This window comes from Aplysia californica, unplaced genomic scaffold (genome assembly GCF_000002075.1).
Source record: "Aplysia californica isolate F4 #8 unplaced genomic scaffold, AplCal3.0 scaffold00086, whole genome shotgun sequence".
Taxonomy (NCBI): Eukaryota; Metazoa; Mollusca; class Gastropoda; order Aplysiida; family Aplysiidae; genus Aplysia; species Aplysia californica.
The window spans coordinates 873,389-901,016 of record NW_004797356.1 but is presented as its reverse complement, the minus strand read 5'-3'; the positions used below and the strand labels follow the sequence as shown (position 1 = coordinate 901,016).

The following is a 27,628-nucleotide window of genomic DNA, read 5'->3' as shown; positions in this document are numbered from 1 at the left end:
CCCCCCCCTCCTAAAAAAATGACGAAAAAAAAAACAGAAAAAAAAGTTTTTGGAGTTTGCGAAGTACCTGTAGCGTCAAAAATGTACGGTAACAAATTTAGTAGGCCTAGAACCGACCTTGAGGATTTTACCCAGTCATAATTGTAGAGCAAATGGGAAAATGTTTGGTCATCGTTCATGCAAAAACTATAGGCTATGTGACGCTCCAGACGAACCGTGCCCTACATCTCGAATAGTCAAGGGGAAGATTATTTGGAGCACTCAGTTGTAGCAAATATGTTTTATTATGATGCTGTGCATGTTTTGCCAGACAAAACATGGCCATTGACACATGACCGTGAAATCATACAAAATTCGAGAGGGTCAAGAAGATCCTAAAGGCTTCTCGTTTCATAACTTGTCACCAAGGGCGCTTAGCTTGACAGCAAATTATACCGCAAAACTATTCCGGAATGCTCTCCCTTGAGTCTCGCTCAACAACGAGAATCGGCCATTTTGCCCTTACAGCTGGAGCAAAACATTAGGGAAAATACCTGTTCTGTTTTATTTGGTGGCCTACTTTGGCCAATATCAAGCATGAATGCCTCTCTCAAATCCCAAGAAACGTAGCCTCTCCAGTGAAAATAGCTCTGAAGTGAAAAAGTCTCGCTTTTCAGAAGAGCAAAGCAAGAAACCGCGCGAATCTGATGTCGAAGAAGCAGCAGAAAACTTGCTGAAACTGGCGATGGCAGAACCTCAACGAAAAGCAAACTTTTCGGCCCTTAACTCCTCAAACGGTATGAGCAAACAACACACACAGCCTGTTGGCACTGCCAACAAACCTGGGACTGCCAAGAAGTTGGTGATAAAAAACTTCAAAGGTACGTATCGCTAAATTCTAAATCAGAGGAACCAGTGCCCAGTGAGTGAGTGTTGTTTTCATAAAGAAAGACCATGTTGTTTTTTGTGTGGGTCCGCTCAGCCTTTCCTGCTAAAGTAGGCCCCGAAGCTCCTTCTTTGGGATTTGTTTTGTGAATAAAAAGAATTGGGAAGATTATGCTGAGGTATTCTAGCTGTTTTGTTTAATTTGTTAAGAAATCTATTGTTTTCTTCTTTTCGAATTTTCCTTGAACTAAGGCTCTAAGGCTAAGGCTAAGGCTAAGGCCCTGGTCTCAGGTGTTAGTAGAGAGTGTTGATGTCCGAGTCTGAATAAATTTTTCTCTTTTAAATGAATGCCTTTTAAAAAACTACGGTTCGATCATATTTTAGGGCTTTTGTTTGTCACCTAGATCTAGATCTAGATCTAATCTATCTATGACGCTGTATCCCTGGCTTTTTTGTCTACTTCATGCTTCATTCATACTTCATGTAATGCTGACTCATTGACATTGTTATGAAAACACACATTTTGCATGTTGTTCTCTCTGTAAAACTGCTTAGCTTTGATAATTTTTTAAATGATATTTAATCTTAACTGTTTTTCTGCGATCGAGTTGTTTAAAATAAGATAAATCTCTATTGTCCAGATCCTTGCACTCTGGTTTGGTGTTTCACCACAGCATACACACACACATGCATGCATGTATACTACACAGTACACGCGAATGTGTTCACCCATGCACACACACTCTCTCACACATCTTCTCCACACACCTCTGTGCGCACATACATAACCATGCCATAATAATGCTATGGTATGCTTGCTCTCACAGTCACATAGATCTAGAAATCTTGGTCTATGTGTGTCACGACGCAGTGGAATCAGGCGAGAAAATGGCCGCCAAAGTTTGGTGTCTCTAATAGCTAAATAGTCTTTAAAAATTGAAAAATGGCATATTTTGTGCTTTTCATCAATGTTTTTCAGTAAAATTCAAATGGAAATGTGTTTTATATAACATTAAGAGGTTTTAAAAGCTAGATTAACATTTCAAAACTGACGGAAAAATGCCAGTTTCTTTGATTTTTTTGTTATTTTGACAATTGCCTGATTTCACCATGCTGCTTCACATAATATTATGGATGAGAATGTTAATTATCATTAATAATTTTATTAAAAGCTTGTTTGTTGATAACATTAGTAGGCCTATATTATTGTGATTGTAATGATATTCTTTCAATCCATTTGTGATTCAGCATGGTGAACTCAGGCACTCGTCTAAATACAGAAATCGGAGAAACAGGCATTTTTCTCCCAGTTTGGACATTTTTATCAATTTTTAATTCTTTTGTGCCTCTTTTATGAATGTCAATATAAAAACACATTTCCGTCTTGTGAGTCTTAGTGAAAAACATTGAGTTTAAGACACAACCATGTCATTTTTCTGTTTTCAAGGACTCTTTAGCTATTGGAGTTACCAAACTTTCTTGTAATTTAATTTAACCACTGAAACCAGGCGACCTCACTTCCTTCGAGTTCCATTCAATATGGATATATTTATTTCATTGGAAGCAAGGCAAATAAATCAGCTTTCAGATGATACCAATAACTTCACATGCCTAAAAATTGACAAGCACCTGATTCCAATGCGTCGTAACACATTTTAGAATTTCTATACCTCAGCTCTTTTTTTCCCATCTCTAATGCTACTAGCCCTTATGTTAAGGTGGGCCTGTTATATGAAAATCCACCTTTGTCTCTTTCTCTAAAATCCTGCTTTAGTTGCGAGCGCCGCTAAACCTCCTCTAAAACTAAAGTAAGATCCTGCTTTCTGCATGATCTATTGGTGGTTTAAAGGTGCCTGTAGCACTTTCTTTCTTGATTTTTGTATGCCTGCTGCAACTTACGGGATCATTATAAAATCTGCTTGATCAACTTCTCTTTAGTTTAAAAGACTTAAATCCAGTGGAAGTTGTCTGAGACGGCCACCCATTGTCGAGGAGAAAAGTGGTTATCTTAGACAGGTGGACCTCTTACAGAGTGTCATTAAATGATATATAATGTAAAAAAATATGCAGGGGGGTAAGTGGGAAGTGGTTGTTGTTTGTACAGGTGATTGTTTTATAACAGCAGGTTGCCATCAGAGCAGGTTCGACTGTTTATATAAAAATAATCAAAGTGAAAACGTGAATCAGTCAGTGTTGTGTGGGTCGTTAGGGGGTGCTCGGGTGTGGTTTGCTTCTTCTTTCCTATCAAACATCTTTGGTCCTTATCTCCCCTTTTTTCTTTTTTATGTTTGTTACTCTCTTGTAACACCTCTAATCTTCTGACGCTCAAATGACCTTTTATGCAGTTGCGAGCGTCGTAAAACTTCTACTAAAACTAATCTCAGTCAGTGCTGTCAATGGTCCCCTGTGTTGTTGTTTCCCCAGAAAAGCCGTCGATGCCGGCGAACTTCCAGGAGGTGACGTGGGAGAAGCTGGAAGGTGCGGTGGACGCCATCCACAGCAGCTGCTCCATCCGGTACTCTCTGGAGGAGCTGTACCAGGCGGTGGAGAACATGTGCACCTACAAGATGGCCACCGGGCTCTACAAGCAGCTGATGACGCGCTGCGAGAAGCACGTCATGGCCAACCTCAGACAGTTCCTGGCATATCCTTTTGTTGAGTGCTAACATACAGCTTGTGTTTGTCAAGTGTGTGAGCTGTGGTTACTGTTGAAAGGTGGAGAAATATTAATAGTATTTTTTACTTACTACTGTGAATCTTTTATCTAGTGAGCTTACACTGTCAGCTATGTGGGTGGTTGGTGGGTACTCTGGTGTGGTTTGCTTCTTCTTTCCTATAAAACATCTATCGTCCTTATCTCCCCTCCTTCTTTTTGATGTTTGTTACTCTCTTGTAACACCTCTAATCTTCTGGAACTCAAATGACCTTATGCAGTTGCGAGCGCCGTAAAACCTTTACTAAAACAAAAAATAAACTCAGTTATATGTAGTGAAAAGATTAGACTTTATGCATTCATTTAACGTAAGGCAAACAAATCATTTACAAGATATTTTTGTAAATGAAAATAGATAAGGGGACAGAATCTGTTTTTTAGATACAACACTAACCAGAGAGGGTTGGTTTTTTTTTGGCAGGTGGATTAAGCTGTACTGTTGATTTTCATAAATATATTTGTAATGCACCTACTTGATGTATTTGACCTGTGCAGATGAAAACAGGTCTTCTGTTAAGTGAGGACTTTCTACAACCTTGGCGTAGTTATCTTTTCTGATTCTTTCTTAGCAAGATTATCTCATAATTGTGGGTTTTTGGCGGGTGCTCTTTTTTAGTTTGCTTCTTCTTTCCTATCAAACATCTATTCTATCATCCTTATCTCCCCTTGTTTTTTTGTTTGTTACTCTCTTATAACCCCTCTAATCTTCTGGCGCTCCTATGACCTAATGTAGTTGCGAGTGCCGTAAAACCTCTACTAAAACTATCTCATAATTATGGTGGGCTATGGGGCAGACAAACTTTGGTTCAAGTCTAGTGTGGGCTTTTGTTACATTTGTTGTTTGGGGTTTTCAAGGTTCCTCACCCACTTTTCCTCAATGTGCTGGAGATATGAGTTAAATTCTGGTGTCTCACCTTTTCTGTTCCCTGACAGTGTTTAAAGGAGCATTAAACACAGCATTACATTTGCTTTTGTTTAGCCTTAGGGTGCTGACAAATTGCTTATTGATAACTTTTATTTTGTTTTTAAAAAATTTAATGGCTGTTCTTTTTATTGCTGAAAACTGAATGAATCTGAAACAATGTGTATGAATGTTGTGGTATGCATTTTTAGTGTTTCTGCATTTATGGTGGAAGGACATTGAATGTAGATGAGTTGATTGTTGCTTCTACCTCTAAAGGTGTGATTTCCTTAACTTTGTTCACTGAAACTCTTGACTATGAGCAGTTTCTGAAACTGATTGACAACTGCTGGCAGAATCATTGTCGACAAATGGTGAGTTGTTTGGTGTGTTTGATGCTTCTAAGTCTGCCTTGATTTCATTGATGCTGGCTTAAATATATCCATCATCATCATCATCTTCATCATCATCATCATTGCCTTTTTCACCCTGCACCAGGGTATAGGCCACGGACAAACACTTTCCACATTTCTCTATCCTTGGCTAGCCTCTTGATGTTATTCCATGTCTTCCCACCTTTCTGTACATCAGTTTCTGTGATTTTTCTCCGGGTCCCGTGCCTTCTTCCCCTTGATCTTTTACCCAGTGGATTCAAATCCAAAATTTTCTTTGTAATGCAGCTGCCTGACTTCCAGAAAGTATGTCCAATCCATCGCCACTGCCATCTTCCTACCTCATCTCTGACTGGGATCTGTCTTGTTTTCCTGAACACTTCCTCGTTTGTGACCCTGTCTGTCCCTCTGATCCTCAATAACTTTCTTAGACACTTTTTTCAAGAAAACCTGGATCCTCTTTATTCAAGTCTGTGATGTGTTCCATGTCTCACATCCATACAACAAGACTGACTTCACATTTGAATTGAAAATCCTCAGCTTTGTTCGAAGTGAGATATATCTCTGGTCTTAAATATAGAAAAGTGTTTGAATTGTAGAGATGGACCTTGCTGAATACAGGTTAAGGAGAAAGGGAGAGAAAGATGTTGATTTTCAATGCTTGTCGGATGTTACATGTTTGCCAATTAGAAAAACTTTGTCCATCTAAGGATAGTTTTATTAAGCCTTTTTATTTATTTTGTTTTTCATGTAATTTTGTTTAGGGTCATGTTTGGGGTGCTTCACTGTTGAAATTTAATCTTAAGAGTTTTCTTCCAGATTTGAGCATATCCCTTGAAAATTTATTTCATCATTTTGTCATTTTATGATTTCTTGTTCTTTCTGATGAATATCTTGTTTTAATTAGTTGTCTAATTGCTGTATGACTCAGTGCTTGAAATATACCTGCCTAATGGTTTTCCTTCATTGCTTAAACTTCCGTTTTTGGTTTCTCTTTTCAGATAATGATCAGAAGCATATTCTTGTTCCTGGACAGAACCTATGTGTTACAGAATTCCTCCATTCTGTCTATATGGTAAGATTTATCTAAAGAAATCTGTACCTTTAGGTGTCGTTGTTTTACGGAGCGTTATTTTTTACTTTGTCTGCTTGAGGTGGTTCCTTTCTCTCATTTGTGGGTGGTTGGCGGGTAATCTGGTGTGGTTTGCTTCTTCTTTCCTATCAAACGTCTATCGTCTTTATCTCCCCTCCTTCTTTTTTGTGTTTGTTACTATCTTGTAACACCTCTAATCTTCGGCACTTATAAGACCTTATTGTGTTGCAAGTGCCGTAAAACTGTTACTAAAACTAAAACTTTCTCTCATTTGGAAAATCTGTTATATTGAGTAAAGGTAGACACCTCTCTCTAAGAAAAGTATGTACAAGTACAAGGAAGTAACTGTGTTGCCCTTGACTGGCCCAGGATTATGTTGTGGTAGGAGTAATGGTTGGAGCTTATTTATTATTTATTGAGTTCTGAGTAATTTTCTATATTGTTGGAGAGAAATTTGAAATGGTCATACTTAGAGGGGTAATGGTTAGGTTTACCTGTTGATGTAATATCATGTTATTTGCATGGAAGTAACCTGGAAGGGAGGGGGGGGGGGTGTTGGCTGTATATATCTCACAAACTTAGATATAACTGAAGTCACCAGCAGGTATTTGATTTATTATTTTTTCCTCATGCCTGTGAAAGTGGCTGGTCTCAAGTCTTGTAAATAAATAAAAAGTGGCTGGTTTTGTCACTTGTAAAAATGGAATAGCTAATTTCTTTGGTGGTAGGTGAAGTGGTTACTTAAATCTTGTGCTCGTGGAAGTAATTTTTAGCCGTAATAAGAGTTTTACAGCACTTGCAATAAAGTTGGGTCATATAAATAAGTGCTGTAAGTAAGCACATGGTATCCCACATGTACATAGAGGTGACCTCCTACTCATAGTGTGGGTGGTTGGCGGGGGCTCTGGTGTGGTTTGATCCTTCGTTCCTATCAAACATCTTTCGTCCTTGTCTCCCTTTTTCTTTTTTATGTTAGTTACTCTCCTGTAACACCTCTAATCTTCTGGTGCAGATATGACCTTATGCAGTTGCGAGCACCGTAAAACCTCTGCTAAAAAAAATAAAAAATACTCCTAGCTCCTTGTGTTGACCTAGTGCCTTGTGTTGACCTCTCTCAGGGACATGGGCCTCGACCTGTTCCGACAGCACATCGTCTCCGACAAGGTCGTGGAGACCCGGACGGTGGACGGCCTGCTCAAGCTAATCGAGCGGGAGCGCAACGGCGAAGCGGTCAACAGACAACTGCTCAAGAGTCTGCTGAGGATGCTCTCTGACCTGAATGTGAGTACAGTTTAACACTTTGCCATCACAAGGCTCATTAGTAAAAACCTTTGCCATCAAAGGCAAAGGCATATTGGGGAAAAGCCAACGAAACTGGGAGGCAAACATCGCGGATCGGCAAGATGTGACGGCAAAGTGTTAAAGACTGTATGTAGGGCCTAACCATTTTCTTTTTCTGGAAAGTAAAAAACCCACGTGGGCCACTTGCTGATAAAAATAATCTGTAGTAAGAGACGGATGCGGTTTTTGAGACACTTAGATAAACATAAAGGCCTTGAACATCTAGTGGTCACTGGGAAAAACTGATGGTAAAAGAGGCAGGGGTAGACCCAGAGCAACTTACTCGGAGAGTCTAAACTGATGAGTGATGGGGAAAGATCAGGATAATGTAGCCTTTTTTTTTAAAGTATCCGAGCAAACGAATGAACAAAGAACCTTGATCGCCAATGTCTGTGGCAGATCTGGCACTTGAGGGATTGACTTAAAGTAAGGGGAACACTGGTCTGTGGTGAAGCGGTCAGGCTCTGTACCTTGCATCTTTCCTAAAGAGCTGAGTTCGATCCCTGTGGAGGGATGTTCATTTTGAAAACTGGTATGTGCTAACTGTTCAGGTAAATCCAGATTTCTGAAACTGCACTTCCGCTACTGCACTTTTTATTAAAACAGTCATGATGTACCCATGCTTCAGACAATAGGATCCACAAATTTTGAGTTCTCACACACACACACACATTTCAATGAGGTGTGAAACATTCAGGATTTATTTTTTTTTCGTTACCATTTTCGCACCTCTGTGTAGTTTTCTCTGTCTGTATACTGGGATGCTGTTTTTTATTACAAATAGGTGGGCCATGACAGTTGGAGTCAGAGCAGTCCACTGTGTGATCCCAATTGTGTTTGACATGGGCATAGGAACATCACTTTTATCTGTCATTAAATGAGTAAGGAGGAGGGGGAAATTGAAAATAGAAGACCAAAAAATCACCTTTTGTAAAGTTATACGGGGCACTACAAGTGATAATTGATAAGCAGGGGACTGGAAAAACGTCTTTGATCTTCTGAGAATTTATAAACCCCAATTTTCTCCCCCTCCCCCTTCCCCTTCCCACCACCAGCTTCTTAAAATGATAAGCCATGAACACAGTAGCTTTTTTTTTGTCTTCCAGATCTATCAGAAAGCGTTTGAGAAGAAATTCCTGGATGCCACAGAGTTGTTGTACACAGCGGAGGGACAGAGGCTGGTTCAGGAGAGGGAGGTGAGTACAAGGCTGAGAAGAAAGCTTGCACGTCGAGTGTAATGTGATAAAAGAGTAAGGTGTGTTGAACGTCAAGGAATTGCTATATATCTGTGATGAGTACAAGACTAATATAATAAGAAGGCTTAAATGTCACGCCCATTGTGATAAAGAATTATGGTGTGGTAGGGTTTTTTTTATTGTTTGTCCCTGTGTACTGATTTTGGTGCCAATTTATTATTTGTTAGTTATGTAAAGATGTGCCAACATGGTACAATTTGTTAGGCTTCAAGAGAAAAGGGAATTGTTTGATCTTTGATGGTGATGCTGAAGTGTTGGAAATGATGTGCAGTTAATCTTGGTGTTAGTTCAGTTCTTCGTTTGAGAGAAAAATATGTTGAATGAATGGCAAGGAGTTGGTATACATCTCTCTTAGTGGCTCAAGTTTTTTTTTACCCCAATTAACTCTGTCATGTTTAAGAAGAGATGGTACTTTTGAGTTTGATCTACCCAAGTGAGAAGAAAGTCAGTCAAAAGAATAGTTTTAATTTCAGTTTCTGTCTGTATGATAATTTTGAAGTAGAAGCTAGCATACCAGAACCCATATCTATGCCTCTCTCAGTTTTGTTAACCCACGGAGAGATTGCAGTTCCCCTTGTTTCCTGTACTTTCCGATAATATTCAATTTGCACTAAGATTCTATTTTTTTTTTTTTTTCGTTTCTGTTCAGGTTTCTGAATATCTCCTTCACGTGGACAAGCGACTGGCGGAGGAGAACGAGCGCCTCTTACTCTATCTGGATCAGTCAACAAAGTAAGTGCTGGCTACACATTGCTTTTTTAAGTGCTGCCGGTTGTTGTAGATATTTTGAAAAATTACTGAGACGAAATAAGAATGAAATGTGTGTGTATGTGTGGGCTCTCTAAAATGAAATAATTTTTTTCTGATTAGCACTGGCAGCATAGCATTGTGAGAGAAAACACATTTTTGTGGAGCTGTGTGCGTGTGTGAGTGTACCTCTGTGTGTGAGAGAGAGTGTGTGTGTGAGTGAGTGTACCTGTGTGTGTGTGTAATTTGTTATGGTTTTAAATGATCCATGTATAAGAGTCTGGTTACATCTTCCAGATAAATTTTATTTTACTGTAGAGATATTTGTCTGTTCTGCCCTTCTTTCATAAAGTTCATTTCCTTATAAATCCTCAGAAAACCATTGATTTCCTGTGTTGAGAAACATTTGTTGGAGAATCACATGAAACAGATTCTACAGAAGGGTGAGTCTATTCTCTGTTTGGCTTCTGGGGCTGATGTGCAGGATTTAGACACATTTAGGATTTTTGAATACATCTTTAGGAATAGGATTTTTTAAAAATTGTGTTGGGTGTCCTTTGATTAGGGTTATTTGGGGAATTCTTTATGCCGCTCCTTTCCGTATCTGGTGCAGCTGTTACTGAAATGGGATGTGGAAAGCGGAGGCCGTGCCTTATGAGTCAACTTCTGTTGTTGATAGTGGTGCAGGGGGTTTTCAAGATGCTGGTTTTTGGTCTTACAGCTTTTGTTTTAGTGGAGGTTTTAAGGCACTCACAACTGCTTAAGGTCATATGAGCGTCAAGGGGTGGATGTCAACAGACAAGTCCTTACACTTACAGGGAATCGGACTTACTCTGCTCACCTCTCTAGCTTCAACAGCACAAAGTTACAGCTTTGGTACATCTGTTTTTAGTCCCCAGCTCTCTCTGAACACCTGACTTATCTGTCTGATCAATGTGCTGTTTTGTAGTCAAGTGAACTAAACCTTGAGAAATTGTTTTTTGTTCTTTCTATCCTTATTTAACAAATGAGTGTTTTATATGATGTGATGTGGGTCAATGGCCTTAACACTGTCATCATATTTTTGAGGAAAATCCAAAGAAACTGGGGATGGGTGGTTGGCGGGTGCTCTGGTATGGTTTGCTTCTTCTTTCCTTTCAAACATCTATCGTCCTTATCTCCCTTTCTTCTTTTTTACATTTGTTACTCTCTTGTAACACCTCTTATCTTCTGGCGCTCATATGACCTTATGCAGTTTCGAGCGCCATAAAACCTCTACTAAAACTTTCTTTTCTCTCCATCCGTATTGTTCGTATGGACAGGTTTGGATCAGCTGCTGGATGAGAACCGCGTGGCGGACCTGTCTCTGCTCTACAACTTGTTCAACCGCATCAAGGACGGCCTCAAGCTGCTCAGGCTGGAGTTTGCCGCCTACATCAAAGTAAGTCACAGAATGTATATCGTATCGAGGGCCGCCAAGTAAACTGGTATGTCATGTTTTTCAGATTTTACTGGAGAGACAAAAATTGGATTTTCTTGAAGTGTTTTTGGTAGTTAAACAGCAATGCCAATCGCCCGCTGCGCCTTGGGCCAGAAATCGGCCTCCGCGCGAGGGGTAATTTTTGGGCCGCTCGGAATCAGAAGTGACTCTCTTCTAAGTTTAGTTACGGGAAAACTCGTGGACGAAAATAAATGAAACTCAGCAACCAATCAGAGGAAAGGTTGAACTAACGACATGCCAGTGTACAATCCCGAACGATTTCTAGAACCGGAGATATTGCCGTGTTTGTGCAAATTTACTCTGCGGTTCGAAAACTAAGCGGAGCTGCGGGTTGATCGCCGACCACACAGGCGCCCCACATGTCTTCTTTATTGCTGTAAAATTTCAAATCTCTGCGTTTAGTACATTTTACGTACCAACTTAAAATTACCACCCATCTATTGATAAAACATTAGATCACGCATTCCAAACGCGAGGTGCCGGCATGCAAGAGGCGCGTGATCGCTAGGCGGCATGTGATTGGCTGCCTATAGCTAAATAGGTCACCGATGACTTCATCTCGGGTTTTCCCAATAGCGCTTTACTGAGTTTTAGAAGGAGTGATCGCGTTGCGGTAAAAACGATGTCACGCAATTCAACAAATTTCACGCAAATATCAGTCTTTAAGATCTAAAGTAATGAAGACATCGAAAAAGTGATAGCAGAACTAGATTCTGCACCAAAAATCACATGAGGATGCCAAGTTTCATTCATATGCTCCAATTCATTACTGACTTATGAACAGTTTTTCCTCAAAATACATCAAGACATGTCCCACATTTTGGCGATTTTTTCCTATATGAAGGTCCTCCAACATTTTGCAAACAAAAATCCCAATAACTTTTTTATTTATCAATGGATTTTTTAAATTTAAAAACCATAGTTCTTAGAATTTTCTCTATTTTCATTTAAGCCAATTATTAAGCAATTTGGATAAAAATTTAATTTTTCGTTGTCATTGCTAAGTTAAACTTCATTTTCATTAGGGAGCCTAATGTCTGTCATGGCATTTGTAGGCTCCCTTTTGAAAATGAAGTTTATTCACCCAAAACGCTTGAAGAGAGTCTGGGTTTTTTTTTATCTCCTGTAAAATTTGAAAAACACGACTTACCACAGTTTACTTGGTGACCCTCGGTATGCTGGGGAAGCAAAGATTTTTTTTTTTTCAATATTCCAAATGGGAGAATTCTCTGCTGCCTTCTAGTGTTTAGGAAACAGAACAGGTGTCTGGTGTGTGTGTGTGTAGGGGTGGGGGGGGGGGGGAGTCTGGTATCTGAGAGGCAGTTTAGATTACATTGTTACAAGATTTTGTTTGGATTGTAATTTTTTTTGGTTTTGACTCAATATGCGGAATTATGTTCATTTCGTCAAGGTGTATGTGTCCTTTCCCTTCTTCTTTTTTTTTTCTTCCGCTGTTCCTGTCTGTCTATTTTGCCTTTCTCCCCCCTGCTTTAAATGGCAGCAACCACGTGATTATAATATGCTTCTCTTTAGTCGAACTCCAAACTGAAAAACCGTGTCCCCATCTCGGCTTCACTTAGTTATGGTTAGTGTTTTATTAGATTTATTTGATAACATTTGGTTAGCAACTTTTATGTTCATTTTTATGACTTTTTTGTTGCAACATCCTATTTGAGAAACTCTGAGCTCGAATTCAAATTTGTTTTCCAATGTCTACTTTGCTCCTCTTTTCAATTGAACCTCTGCTAAAGAAAGTTAGAACCGTCTTCGTGTCCCCTTTTCTGTTTGTGCCTGATTGCATTGTTCAGTGAACTGAATGTCCCATGGCATCTCTGTTGTGGGTGGTTGGCGGGTGCTCCGGTGTGGTTTGCTTCTTCTTTCCTATCATACATCTATCGTCCTTATCTCCCCTTTTTCTTTTTTATGTTTGTTACTCTCTTGTAACACCTCTAATCTTCTGGCGCTCATATGACCTTATGCAGTTGCGAGTGCCGTAAAACCTCTACTAAAATTAAACTAAAGCATCTCTGTTGTAGAAAACTGGCCGGCTGATCGTGGTCAACCCAAGCAATGATGTGGAGAAGGACAAGGACATGGTTCAGCAATTGCTCGGTGAGGTTTTCATCCTTTTTACATTAGTGGGTGGTTGGCGGTTGCTCTGGTGTGGTTTTCTCCTTCTTTCCTATAACAAATCTATCTTCTGTATCTCCCCTCCTTCTTTTTTGTGTTTGTTACTCTCTTGTAACACCTCTAATCTCCGGCACTTATATGACGTTATTGTGTTGCAAGTGCCGTAAAACTCTTACTAAAACTTTTTACATTAGGAGGTGATGGTTTGAGTGTGAGAGTGTTGCTCTGATCTTGATCTTGGTGCTTTTGGTATGGGGCAATAAAGACAAAAATGCGTAGTCGGATACCTGGTCGCTTTTAAGCACAAGGGGGCCATCCCGATAAATGTTGTTTTGAGAAAATCGAAGCTAAAGTTTTTGGTTCCTTATTCAGTCTCTTTAAAAGACAAGGAGAGTTTTCTCTATAACCAAACAAATATAGATCTACACACCAATGAAACCAAATTTCTTCCTACAGGTAGGGCAATGCCTACCTTTGGTGTAGGTCAAGATTTATGGAACCCCGAAATCTGGGTTAGCCCGCTTGTCCTTAAAAGCGACCATTTTTAAAAACTATGTGCTACATTTCTATTCTTTTGATATGAATGTTATGTGGGTAAAGGGAGGGTGTCTACGAAAGTTTGATGTGAAGAGAGAGTGCAATACACTATCTATATAGTGCTGTTCGTGGTCGTAAAGAATGTTTTCGTTCTCTCTTTCAGATTTCAAAGACAAGATTGACAACGTGATATTTGAGTGCTTTATGAAGAACGAAAAATTTGTGAATTCCATGAAGGAAAGTTTTGAGTCGTTCATTAATCAGAGACAGAACAAGCCTGCAGAACTCATAGGTGAGTGAGTCCCGTAATAGATGAGTCGGTGAGTGAGTCCCGTAATAGATGGGTCAGTGAGTGAGTGCCGTAATAGATGAGTCGGTGAGTGAGTCCCGTAATTGATGAGTCGGTGAGTGAGTACAATAATCAGGGTTCCTGCGGCCTCCTTGAAAACTCCTTGAATTTGCATTCAAGTAAAAATCTCCTTGAAAACTCCTTGAATTTGAGGAACCTCCTTGAAAACTCCTTGAATTTTGCTGGATCGGACATGAACAAAGTTTTTGTCAGAAAATCGAAACTACGATTCCTTTCGGACAAGTATAGGCCAATCGGAAATATAGACTTTCGACATGAATTTCTTGACCTAGCCTCCTTGAATTAAAAAAATTTCTCCTTGAAATCTCCTTGGACCATGATTGATAGACGGGTATGTGCATAGGAATGGATAAAATAGTTTGTTGGCCACTTCTCCAATGATGAGCAGTGCATGTGCAGCAGACAGTATTTGTCAAAAGGTTAAGACAACTTGTGGCTTCTCCTTTGAACAATGAAACCTGTTTTGGCAGGAATGGATAGGTGTTCATGTTAATGGGCTGGTGTGTTGGATGGATGTGTGCAGTAACTCTTTAAACCCCATTGGACGCTAGTAGCGTGTTTGTTTTTTCTTATTTGTCGGAGCTAATCCCTTCTTTTCTGCTGATGATTCATTGGAGGTTAATACAGTGTTCTTCCTAGCTGTATAACTATTTTCCTGATGAAATGCCGCTTTTACTTGACCATGTAGTAATGATCCTAATAACTGCATTGATATAGAGCACAACCATGTTCAACAGTATGTTCTATGGGTTTTACAACTATTTTTACCCCAGCAAACCTTAGACCACTCGCGAACATTCTCTGTTGCTAGCACCATGAAACAAATACCTTTCCAACTCTGAGGAAACGTGCCTGCTGTCACTCTGAACTCGTGGGTGGTTGGCGGGTGCTCTGGTGTGGTTTGCTCCTTCTTTACTATCAAACATCTATCGTCCTTATCTCTCCTCCTCCTTTTTTGTGTTTGTTACTCTCTTGTAACACCTCTAATCTTCGGCACTTATATGACCTTATTGCGTTGCAAGTGCCGTAAAACTCTTACTAAAACTAAAACTGAACTCTGTACCGACTGAGCACAATGTTTTCTTCTTTACAATGTTTTTTTGGTTTGTTTGTTTTTTCCAGCAAAGTATGTGGACTCCAAATTGAGAGCAGGCAACAAGGTAGGCTTTTTCTTTCTTTATCTATTTGTTTTGAGATTTTTTTTAAAATATAATAAAGTTGATCTTGTTTTGTTTGTGACATGTTCATGTAGTTTTGGGCATCAACCTTCTAGTGCCCATTGGTTCATTTGTCAGAAAATCATTGTTATTTTATTTGGGTTTTGGTTGTTTGTTTTTTAGGTTTTTTAAATTTTGTTTGTTTGTTTTTTGGTTTGGGGGGGGTATTCAAAATACATGTATTACCAAAGTAACAAGTTAACCTCAGACAGCTTGATTCATATATTGCTTTCAGAACATCAGTGCAGAATCTTCAAATTTATGCCAGTACTTGTGGGAACTAGAGGGTTAAGTTGTGTGTAATAGTGGAGGTTTATATAAGCCTATACTAAGCATCCTGATGTTTTATCATTTCTGTTATTTGTTCTCAAAGTTTCTTGAGAACAACTCATCGCTTGATTTTGCTCCGCTTGAAGTGAAAGTGTTAGCTGCTTCGCTGTCACAAGCAGATGACCCGAGTTCAATACTATACTCAAATATGGAAACCATTTTTATTGAGTATCTCTACTCTATATTATTAACCCTTCCAGCCCCATGCGCGTATAATTTCAGCAGCGCTTGTACCTCCAACCATCCCAAGAGCTTACATTCTGAGTTTCAGGGGGTACCGAATTTGCACATTTTTCGAAATTAGCTAACCTAATTAAACATTAATTTTCATAATATTTGTTCATTTACCTTTGAACATTGTTATATTATGTTATTATCTAAACCTCATAAACAAAGATACTTCATCACTTTTTGGAATGCATGCCTCTTTCTCTGAAATTCCGCTGTATTGGCTGCGACTGTGGTTAGGGAGTGCACAAAAATGGCTGGGGCTGGAAGGGTTAACTGCTGGGATGTATCCCTCTCGGCGCGGGATGGCCCTGGCAGGAGAGTCAGAAGCCGACCATCTGAATAATCTAAATTGTGTGGATGAGGGCTTGAAACATTTAGATTAAAACGTGAAATTATGACTTATGTTTTCTTTTTTTTATTTCCATTTTCTCTGTCATCAGGAAGCCACAGAAGAAGAGCTGGAAAAACTTCTAGACAAGATCTTGGTGATATTCAGGTTTATACACGGTAAGGGGTTTATGTTGTTGTTTTTTTTAAATTGTTTGTTATGAATCAAGGGGCTGTTGTCCTTTTTCTTTTGCTCAGATGATGGAAAGAATGGCCCCAATTTATATTTGGGGAAAGTAATATGTCAATCTTTTCCCTTTATGAGAGTCGATTTTCTTCTCCCCCAGCTTGGCTTCATGTTTGCATAGTCAGTGTAGTGGCTTTTTCTGTTTGTTTTTTTCCAAAGTGAATTTGACTTGCATGTTTTATATTAGTTTGTGTAGTTTTATCATTTGCTTGTTGTGTCTTCCTATTTTTGAGGGATCATTTATTAATTTTTTGGTTTATCTCAATTGTCCATTTCTGTAATTGAACATCCTGGTGTCAAAAAAGGAAATGAAAGCTTCTCTTTTTTCATATTTGTGGTATATTTACATGATAGTTAGCAATGTGGAAGATTTTTCCTTTGCCTAGATCCCAAAACGGTGGATAATAACGGCTATAAATGGTCAGAAATGGGCTTGCCTCTGTTTGACTAAAAATCATTTGTGTGGCCATTTTTCAAGGAAAAAGAAAGTAAACCTCTACCTTCTGGGAAATCCATTTCAGGCAAAGACGTGTTCGAGGCGTTCTACAAGAAAGATTTAGCGAAACGCCTCCTGGTGGGGAAAAGTGCATCCGTGGATGCGGAGAAATCCATGCTGTCCAAGCTGAAGCAAGGTGAGTGTGGAGAAGCTGCCCAGACTGTTGAAGAGTTTTTGAGGCGAGAGAAATTCTTGATGGGCAATAGCCCATCATAATGTGCCTTGTAATTTTCAAGGGATCGACTTCAAAGTTTTTAGTAAAGAGAAATTCTGGTAGACTCAATCACCCATCATAAAGTGCCTTGTAATTTTGCTATTTTTTTGTTTGTTTTTTATCCCTTGCCCATTTATATGAGATTGACGCCTTCTGATTAGTAGAAAAAAGTAGGGAACCCCACCAGTGTCTCCAGCCTCTATCCCTCCACTGGGATAATCTGGGCCCCTTGTGGCAGGACTGTGAGGTGGCAATCCTTCTACATATCAGAAGTTGATCGTAGGTGGTTGGTGGGTGCTCTGGTGTGGTTTTCTTCTTCTTTCCTATCAAACATCTATCGACCTTATCTCCCCTCCTTCTTTTTATGTTTGTTACTCTCTTGTAACACCTCTAAGCTTCTGGTGCTCATATGACCTTATGCAGCTGCGAGTGCCGTAAAACCTCTACTAAAACTAAAACCAAAAGCAAGTGTCATAAAGCTGTTACTTAACGAACTCAGCACATTTGGCCTCAGATCCAGACAGTACAGCAGAACCTATTGAGAAGTAAATTATTCCGGTAGATTTGTGAATGAGATGAGCTCCCGTCTTGATATTGTCTCATTTTTGTGTGTGCAGAGTGCGGCGCGGCCTTCACGAGCAAACTGGAGGGAATGTTCAAGGACATGGAGCTCTCGAAGGACATCAGTCTGGCATTCAAACAGGTACGTCTGAGTGAACATGTGTTTCGCTGTGAAGGAAGACCAGAACGGGTCCTTGAACTCTTGTGCATTTCCAGTTGGGGCTGGGCATTATTCGTTTTTAAAAACAATCGAATGAATAGGTGTCTAGTATTTTGAAAATCTGACTAGACAAACAAAAATTAGGTACCTAGTATTGAAAGAGGGAAGGGTGCAAACTGGCTGGTACCTCTTTCAAGAGGAGAAAGTAATTTCTTTACAGCAACGCCTTCCCCCATACATTACACACATCAATATGCAATTATTGGTCAGTTCTATTTTTTAATATTTTGGTTTTTCTAATAGGCCTAGACCTATGTATTAAATGTTTTGGCACATGCTCTTATCTTATGTGTTTTTAATGAAATATTGCGCGCCGCGCATCGAAGTTTATACTGAAAAATTTTCAGGCTTTTTTGTCAGAGCCTGCTGGTAACCCTGATTTGCCAGAGGTCATTAAAAAATAATAATCATTCAATATATTATCGTAAAGATTTCTTTTGCTTTGTGCTGTATGTTTTTTTTTGGGGGGGGGGGCTCCTAAGTTTCATTGTTGAGTTGTGAGTAATAATGTCAGAATGATTTTGTTAAAATTGACGGCAAAACGTCTGGCATTCGTCATTTGGCAGTGAGTGAGATAAGTTGGGTTAAGAACTTGAAGAGTTGGGTGTGTTTGTTCTGATGCGTCATTTGTGTGTTTGTTGGTTGGTTTGTTTCATCGGAGTGAGATAAGTTTTTTGGGTAGGTGGTTGGCGGGTGCTCTGGTGTGGTTTGCTCCTTCTTTCCTATAAAAAATCTATCTTCTTTATCTCCCCTCCTTCTATTTTATGTTTGTTACTCTCTTGTAACACCTCTCTAATCTTCGGCACTTATATGACCTTATTGTGTTGCAAGTGCCGTAAAACACCTATTCAGTCAATTAATCAATCAAAAACTCTTACTAAAATTAAAAACTAAGTTGTGTCTAGAACTTGAAGTGTTTAGTCTGTTGTACTGATGCCTCACTTCTGTTTGTTGGTTTGTTTGTTTTCTCCCAGTGAGATAAGTTGTGTCTACAGGCCTATCCTTCGTAAGCTTTTGCGCTATTTTTTATTATAGTTTTTCTGTGCCTACATCTGAATGAAAATAGTCAGTGTGTGTGTGTGTGTGTGCATAAATTTATATTGTATGAGAAGAAAGGAAGAAGTAAGAAACGTTTTGAAAATGGGTATTCCAATGTAAAGCGCATTGAGCTACTTTTTTTGGAAATGCGCTATATAAATGTTATGTATTATTATTATTATTATTGTTAAGTGTTTAGTCTGTTGTACTGATGCGTCATTAGTGTGTTTGTTTGTTTGTTTTCTCGCAGAGCCTCCAGTCGGCCAACGACTCGATCGACCTGACGGTGAACATCCTGACCCAGGGCTACTGGCCGGCCTATCCCGTGGTGGAGGTGCATCTACCCTCAGAGGTACGGCCTCTTGGCTCTTTGCCGAGCACCAGTTGTTGTGTCGCTGTTCTTATTGCTCTGGTGTTGGTGGTCGGCGGGTGTTCTTGTGTGGTTTGCTTCTTAATTTCTATCAAACATCTTTCGTTCTTTTCTCCTCTCCTTCTTTTTTATGTGGATGGTTGGCGGGTGCTCTGGTGTGGTTTGCTCCTTCTTTCCTATCAAACATCTATCGTCGTTATCTCCCCTCCTTCTTTTTTATGTTTGTTACTCTCTTGTAACACCTCTAATCTTCTGGTGCTCATGTGACCTTATGCAGTTGCGAGGGCTGTAAAACCTCTACTAAAACTAAAACATTGGTGGGCTTTTTTGTCATTTCTCTTATTGATTTGGTTATGAATGACTTTTTTTTTTGTCGTTCTTATTGGTGTAGTTATGAATGGCTTTTTTGTCGTTCCTATAAAAAATCTATCATCTCTATCTCCCCCACTCCTTTTTTGTTTGTTACTCTCTTATAACACCTCTAGTCTTCGGCACTTATATGACCTTATTGTGTTTCAAGTGCTGTAAAACTCTTACTAAAACTAAAGATTATTACGATGGTGAAAATAAATGGATTTTTTTGTTTTTGCCAGATGTTGCGGTACCAGGATGTGTTCAAGAAGTTTTACCTCGGCAAACACAGTGGTCGCAAACTCCAGTGGCAGCCTACCCTCGGCTTTTGTGTTCTCAAAGCAGAGTTTGACAATTTCAAGGTATGCTGTGATGAGAGCGTCTCTTACTGGCTTTTGTGATCATGTAGCAGTTAGGTGCTTTTTTGTCATGGGTGGTCGGCAGGTACTCTGGTGTGGTTTGCTCCTTCTTTCCTATCAAACATCTATCGTTCTTATCTCCCCTTCTTCTTTTTTATGTTTGTTACTCTCTTGTAACACCTTTAATCTTCTGACGCTCATATGACCTTATGCATTTGCGAGCGCCGTAAAACCTCTACTAAAACAAACAAGCTTTTCTATCACATGCAGGAGACCTGAGTTTAGTTCCCAAGAGGGAAGAAACTTTATCTATCTAGTATCTTGCTCTTTCTGCTGGGAGCTTGTATCTCTCTCTGCTCTGGTTGGAAACCCCGTTCCTAAATGATCTGAATTATGTCGATTGAGGTATAAAAACACTTACATGGGTGGTTGGCGGGTGCTCTGGTGTGGTTTGCTCCTTCTTTCCTACCAAACATCTATCGTCTTTATCTCCCCTCCTTCTTTTTTATGTTTGTTACTCTCTTGTAACACCTCTAATCTTCCGGCGCTCATAAGACCTTATTGTGTTGCAAGTGCCGTAAAACTCTTGCTAAAAAAAAAAAACCCCACATACATTAGATTTTTTTTTAAAGCATATCTTATAGGTCCTTCTACCATACCGTGCTCTGATTTTTAAATATTTTTTTCCCCCTTGCTTTGTAGCATTGCTTGCTTACAGACCACTTTGTGTACTTGTAATGCTTTTGGTGTTTTTGGTCTTCTTCACAGGTGAAAAAGGAGATTCAGGTCTCACTGTTGCAGACGCTGTGTCTTCTCTTATTCAACGAAGGGGACGAGTTTTCTTTCCCAGACATCATGACGGCCACAGGGATTGGTAAGAAATTATGTATGGCGATCGTTGGTGTTGTTGTTGTCGTCTCGTGGGTTCAAGTTGTTCTGTGGGTGGTTGGCGGGTGCTCTGGTGTGGTTTGCTTCTTCTTTCCTATCAAACATCAATCATCCTTATCTCCCCTTCTTCCTTTTTATGTTCGTTGCTCTCTTGTAACACCTCTAATCTTCTGGCGCTCATTTGACCTTATGCAGTTGTAAGCGCCGTAAAATATCTACTATAAAAAAATATATATATTTTTAAAAATTCCGCTTGTACCGCTCGCCTCCTTCATAAAACCTCTACTACAACTACACTAAAGATACATGCCTGACTGATGTCCCCCTTGTTTCCCTCCCCCACAGAGTCGAACGAGCTGAAGAGAACCCTGCAGTCCCTGGCCTGTGGCAAAGCCAGGGTCATCTACAAAACTCCCAAGGTAAGGAGACAACAGTAGATGTCTGCACAATAAATTGTCTGGGCTGGCTGGTCTTTCACTTTCCTTTCTTCTGAAGTTCTAAAATCTCTTTCTTAATATAATTTTACTACAGTTGAAATTGTCCAAGGCGGCCACCCGTTATCATGGAAAAAGAAGGTTGTCTTTTACAGGTAGAAGTCATGGACAGACATTATATGTTTTTACAAAATGCAAAGTAAGAAGTGGTCATTTGTGTAGGTGATTGTCTTAGATGGGTGCCTGTTCGGCGAGGTTTGACTGTATTTTAAAACAGTTGAAGAATGGATGTGGATCAGTGTAAAAACATTTGGTTTTGAGAATTTGAGTTAAAGAAGTCTCGTCATTGACCTGTCAAGAATGAGCCATCTGGCTACCCTAGAATTTCAAAGTTCTTTCTGCTCAGTGACTAGATTTGAGAAATTTGACAACAGAGTTTCACAACATGGTTAAGCATTTTTTTTAATGCAATTTTTTTTAATATCTTAATAACAACTCTAAATAATCTTACGATTTTGATAGAGCAGATAGAACATTTGGTTTTGGACATCATGGTCTTAAGAACTCTAAACAGTCTAAAACGTCGGATAGAACTGTGTAGTTCTAAGGTAACGATCTGTCACAGATATTGCATGTTTACTGTCTTTTCATCCAATTTCTGTCCCCTTTACAAAACTTACCTGTGACGTCGGTGGTCTGGTGGTTAGGCTTCCGGACTCGTCATCGTGAGGTTGTCGGTGGTCTAGTGGTTAGGCTTCCGGACTCGTCATTGTGAGGTTGTCGGTGGCCTAGTGGTTAGGCTTCCGGACTTGTCATCGTGAGGTTGTCGGTGGCCTAGTGGTTAGGCTTCCGGACTCGTCATCGTGAGGTTGTCGGTGGCCTAGTGGTTAGGCTTCCGGACTCATCATCGTGAGATTGTTGGTGGCCTAGTGGTTAGGCTTCCGGACTCGTCATCGTGAGATTGTTGGTGGCCTAGTGGTTAGGCTTCCGGACTTGTCATCGTGAGGTTGCGGGTTCGGGGTTCAAGCCACGGGCCCGAAGTTGTGTCCTTGGGAAAGGCACTTTACAGGAATTTTCCCCACTTCACCCAGGTGGGAATGGGTACCCGGCCATAGATAGTGAAAGATCTTGTCAGTTTGTTAGTGTTTGAGCGCTTAACCAGCTGCTTGCATTGTATGCTTCCCGGGAAGCTGAGAATGTTTCTGAGTGTTCTATGGTCTGCTGGGGTAAAAATATAGTGTTAAGCGCATAGAGCTTGCTTTCGAGTGGGGACATGCGCTATACAAATGTTATTTATTATTACCTTTTTCCTTTTTGAACCTTGATAGTGAGGACTGCTTCGTTGACAGTTTTGTAATGCCTATCTTGCATGTTCTTTCGTTGTCCATGTAGGGCAAAGACGTGAACGACACAGATATCTTCCACTTTGCCAACGACTTCAAACACAAGCTGTACAGGATCAAAATCAATCAGATTCAGATGAAAGAAACGGTGAGTCAGTGGGCGGTTGGCGGGTGCTCTGGTGTGGTTGGTTCCTTCATTTCTATCAAATATCTATCGTCCTTATCTCTCCTCCTTTATTTTGTGTGTTTATTACTCTCTTGTAACGCCTCTAATCTTCGGCACTTATATGACCTTATTGTGTTGCAAGTGCCGTAAAACACTTACTAAAACTAAAAAAACAGTGAGTTGCTTGCTTGCTTGCCTCTTGTCTCACCCACTACGAGGGAGCGCTCTCTCTCCTTCCCTTCACTCATCCTCGAAAACTTTTATTCAGCGCTCGTTACGTTTGTAAAATCAAGACAAGCTTTACTGATAAGAGGGAAAATGTTGGGAGTTTTTCTAGTCTTTTGGTTAGTTCTTTGTAGGATGATGTTGAATCTTAGTTCATGATAGAAAGGGTATATATAGGGAAATGCTGCTTTTATTCACAATTGTGGGTGATAGTACTTCATCTAATAAATGAACTTCGGGTAATAGAAACCTGTTTTCGGCAGTTGCCGAAAAGTAATTTGATGTTGAAGTCATGGTAAAGGAATGTGCCCGAGCCGCTGTCAGCGACTCACTGGCACAGCAGTGTCTACTGCGAGCAGCTTGCTGGAGATAAAGAGTTAAGACGGTACCAATAACTCCATACGCCAACAAATTGAAGAGCGCCTGATTCCACCACGTCGTGACACTTTTAGCATTTAAAAAAAAAAAAAAAAAAATTATTTTAAAAATTATAGCTGTTCTTTGACTACGTCTGAATGAAAATAGTCCGTGTGTGTGTATAGATATATATTGCATGAGAAGAAAGGAAGTAGTAAGAAAGGTTTTGAAAATGGGTATTCCAATGTAAAACGCATTTAGCTACTCTTTTGGAAATGCGCTATATAAATGTTATACATTATTATTATATATATATATGAGAATTCCCACTCCCCTGACTGTGGTTTGTGTTTGCAGCAAGAGGAGAACACCAGCACGACGGAGCGCGTGTTCCAGGACCGCCAGTACCAGGTGGACGCCGCCGTGGTGCGCATCATGAAAACCCGCAAGACCCTCAGCCACAACCTGCTCATCTCAGAGCTCTTCAACCAGCTCAAGTTTCCTGTCAAGGTCAGTCCTTTTCTTCCTTCCTCGTCTTTCTGGTCCGTGGGGGGGGGGGGGGGGGGGGGGTGATGGTTGATGTGTTTGTTTGTTCTCTCAGCGTTTTTTTGGGTTTTTTTCGTCTATTGCTCTCTCTCTCTCTCTCTCTCTCTCTCTCTCTCTCTCTCTCTCTCTCTCTCTCTCTCTCTCTCTCTCTCTCTCTCTCTCTCTCTCTCTCTCTCTCTTCCTCCCCCCCCCCCCCCCGCGGGGCAGTGCTACTGACTGAAGTGTCTTTTGGCCATTCCCAAAGGGGGGATATTAACATGTTCTTGTGCACAGTAGAATTGTAAATGAGCTGATTCATCAATGTCATGCTCATAACTGTGCCTGAACTGGGAACTGCTGCTTTTTCTTTCCTAATCCTTACTATTGTCATTTTTCCTCTACTTTTTTTGTATGTTTGTCACTCTCTTGAGACCCGCTATTTCCGGGGTGCCTTAATAGTCGAAGCAGACTTCGTGTCGTTGAAGCTAGAGAGGTGAGCAGAGTAAGCCTGATTCCCTGAAAGGACTTCTTGTTTCAGTGTTGCCTTACGAATTAAATCGATATTCTCACTGCTGTCACTATAATGACAAAAAAAGTAAGAAAAAGAAAACAAGCGTCCTCCGATTTCTAGATTGTCGGGCCCGTCATCGTGACCGGTCAGTGAACCTGTGCAATTTCGCATCATGTGAGTACGGCATGAGTAAGGGACCGGCCGGAGGTTGTTGGGGTAATCAAAGTTCAGTCAATGTAGGAGCGTTGCAGGGTGGATGCCTATGCATCATAATGGCTTGTTGCTGATTAAAAACTGGTACTGTGATTTAGCATTTTGAAAAAAATCTATACTTAGTCCATGATGTCCATGATGCAGTGATTCACTGATTGCCAGGTTTTCAGCATCACTACATCCCACACTCTCACAGTCCTTCCTGCTCCGGCTCTCAGCACACGCTCTTTTCTATTGACACTTTTTACTCTGCCGTGAGCCTAACTAGAAAGGTGTTATAAATAAGTTTTGTCTTGCATGTTTTTTCAAATCCGTGATTGCTGAAACCAAACTTGGTTTTGGCAGTTGATGTTCTTCTTGCCTCTCCTCAAGCCCAGATCAGGATTCATTTTGTATGTTTAGGGTAAAACTAGTTAAAATGATTTGTCATACCTAAGTCACAAAGGACTTATCAGTGTCCTATGCTAGTGTCGGGAAATATGTTATAATATAGTTTCTATTGGTATAGGCTCTATCTATCTATCTATCTATCTATCTCTTTATCTATGACAAGTTTTATTTCCTCCTGCCAACTCTCCACCATGGTGTCCTTCTCTCTCTCGCTGATGGCTGGACGGTGCAACTGGTAAACCCTACTTGGTTTCTTTCCCTGTTCTTTTGTGTTGATTTATCTTTATTTTACTGACAGAAACCGTCCTTTTGCTCTCAGACCAGCATCTGTGGTGTAGAGATTAATTGCTTTGCTGTCGTACACAAAAGACATGAGTTCAGTTCCCTTGCAGGGAGATTTTTTAAAATTTACCCAATCCGTACATCGTGTTTTACTATCGTATCCATATGACGTGGGGAACTCTGTGCCACCACGTTCAAAGAGGAAGTTTTCTCGTTAATCCGATCCGTACACTTTGCATAGCAGTCTGTCAAAATGATTTTTAAGAAATACTTAAAGTTTCAAAGAGATCTTCGGACTAGAAGTATATGTGAAGAATACAACCCCGGGGGTACAAAATTACCCCAGGGCATACGGATAAGGTTGTGTATTTTGTCTTTAGAGATGTTGTATCCCTGTCAACCCAGGGTGGCCCAAACAGTCAAAGTAGAAGTAGCTGGCCTCCTGTGTGATGGAAATTGTGCTGCTGGTGGTTGGAAGGCGCTACTGTAGTGGCAGCAACTACAACATTGTTTTCCCTCTCATGTTTCTCTCTGTCTGTCTGTCTGTCTGTCTGTCTGTCTGTCTGTCTGTCTGTCTGTCTGTCTGTCTTACTTTGTTCCAAGCACTAAACGACCATGATAGTGTTCATGTGCTTCTCTTTACTTGAACTTTAAAAATGCGTCGGTATTGGCTTAAACACCAACATTCAAACAAATTTTTTCTCTTTGTCTGGGCAGTCGGCAGACCTCAAGAAAAGGATCGAGTCCCTGATCGAACGAGAGTACATGGAGCGAGACAAAGACAACCCCAACACGTACCACTACGTGGCCTAGAGGCAGCGCGCTGGGATTCGCACGGACACGCAGACACGGCAGGCACCTCTCTCTCTCGACATTTCGTTTTGGCGGACGAGAGCTGCATCTCGAAATTCTGATTTGTGAGGGAAGGACTGCATCTCTTTGTTCTAGTTTGTTGGGGCTGTGTTTCAATCTATCTAGTGTAATGAGGCTGCGGTTTGATGTCCAGTTTGTCAGGGCTGGGCTGCAACATCTGTACTCTCTGTTGGAACGGAAGTTCAGTACCTTTCTAGATTATCGAGGAATTCGTCTCCATATCGTCCGCAAGCCTTTGAAATGTCCTAAGCTCTGAAAGCAAAATTTTTCTCTAGACAGAAAAGGTATGTCTTACAACTGTTGTTGTGCCGGTACCGCACCTTGGTACCTACTAGATCTATATTTATGTCTGTGCTGGCTTTTTTTTTTTTCACTTTAAGAATTACCGTTCTGGCAAATTATTTCTTGAGAACATGCAACTCGTAGCAGGAATTGATTAAGTGCAGTGAAAACGATGTTCCAAATTTTGGGCCTAGTACATTTGAACAGCTGTCGCGATGACGTCTGGTTTATTGGCGCCGCCGCGTTCAGACGCAGAGTTAGTTTGTGCTGCAGCTCTACGCCTAGTTGGATGAGGGCTGCATCTCCTGGCCGAATTTGTTTGGGGGGGGGGGCTGCGTTTCGGTATCTAGTTTGTTCCAAGTTTCTTTCTTTGTTTGGTTTGTTTTTTCGTTGGTGTAAAAATTGTACTCTTGCTATATATGGGGAGGTGGGGTGAAGGAGGCTGAAAGTTGATGAAGTGGGCGAGATCTTTGTGTAGACTGAGCATTGTGAGAGTTTCATCAGGTTTGTTTTTGGGTCTGTTTTGTTTGTATCTGTGTTTGTGTGCATATTTGTTTTTATAAGCCTGAAAGAAATGTAAAGCCTGTTAAAATGAATTGCCTTTCCATCCAAACTCTACAAGCTGCATAGTGTATTTGTCAGATGATGACACCTGGCTTGTTTTTTTTTGGGGGGGGGGGGTTGTCTGAGTTATTTCATTATTTTCATTTTTGGGTGATAGAGGCCAGTGGTTTAGGAGTCTTGGGGTTACTTTCTAATCATATATATGGTTGCTTTAAAGCACAAGGGGACTGTCCTGAAAAATGCCGTTTTGATAAAATTGAAGGAAAAGTATTTACCCCTTGTTCAGTTTCTTTAAAAGACAAGGAGAGTTTTCTCTGTAACCAAACAAATATACACTCCAAAGAAACCAAACTTCTCCTAAAGGTAGGGCAATGCCCACTTTTGGTGTAGATCAAGATTTCTGGAAACCCCCGAAATCTGGGTTAGCACGCTTGTCCCTAAAGGCGGCCATATGAGAGATCAGTGCTGGGATTCTGTATTGAAGAAATGGGAGGGGGGGGGGGTATGACAAGTGACAGAGCTGTTCAGCTGTGTGGGCCTCTCAGCCTTAGGGACGTGCTACTACTCACAACAAGCTCAGTGTCACGTGGGAAAATCTTGTGAAGAGTACACTGTAGACCGTTCTTTCTAAATCCTCTTCTACTATCGAGAGGCTGTCGGCATCATAATACATAGACTCTATATATATTTATTACCAGCTCTAAAATATTTATTTTTTTGGTTGGTTTTTTGTTGGGTTTTTTTGTAATGCAGTTACTCTACTCTTTAGCTGCTGATAGCTATCACTGAG

At 40.4% G+C, this 27,628-nt stretch overlaps 1 protein-coding gene across 1 annotated transcript; it reads left to right on the top strand.

The window, feature by feature from the left end:
* Positions 1-469: 469 nt before the first annotated feature.
* On the top strand, positions 470-27,094 carry LOC101849832 (cullin-4A). Its single transcript, XM_013080449.2, has 22 exons — positions 470-860; positions 3,289-3,508; positions 4,783-4,852; positions 5,872-5,945; positions 7,082-7,244; positions 8,411-8,500; positions 9,210-9,292; positions 9,683-9,750; positions 10,609-10,727; positions 12,824-12,899; positions 13,618-13,746; positions 14,947-14,984; positions 16,043-16,109; positions 16,698-16,808; positions 17,504-17,589; positions 18,956-19,057; positions 19,669-19,788; positions 20,554-20,659; positions 21,019-21,092; positions 22,500-22,598; positions 23,556-23,708; positions 25,837-27,094. Exons 1-22 carry the CDS (start codon positions 581-583, stop codon positions 25,930-25,932), a joined length of 2,424 nt encoding a protein of 807 aa, XP_012935903.1. The 5' UTR covers positions 470-580; the 3' UTR covers positions 25,933-27,094.
* Positions 27,095-27,628: the final 534 nt, after the last annotated feature.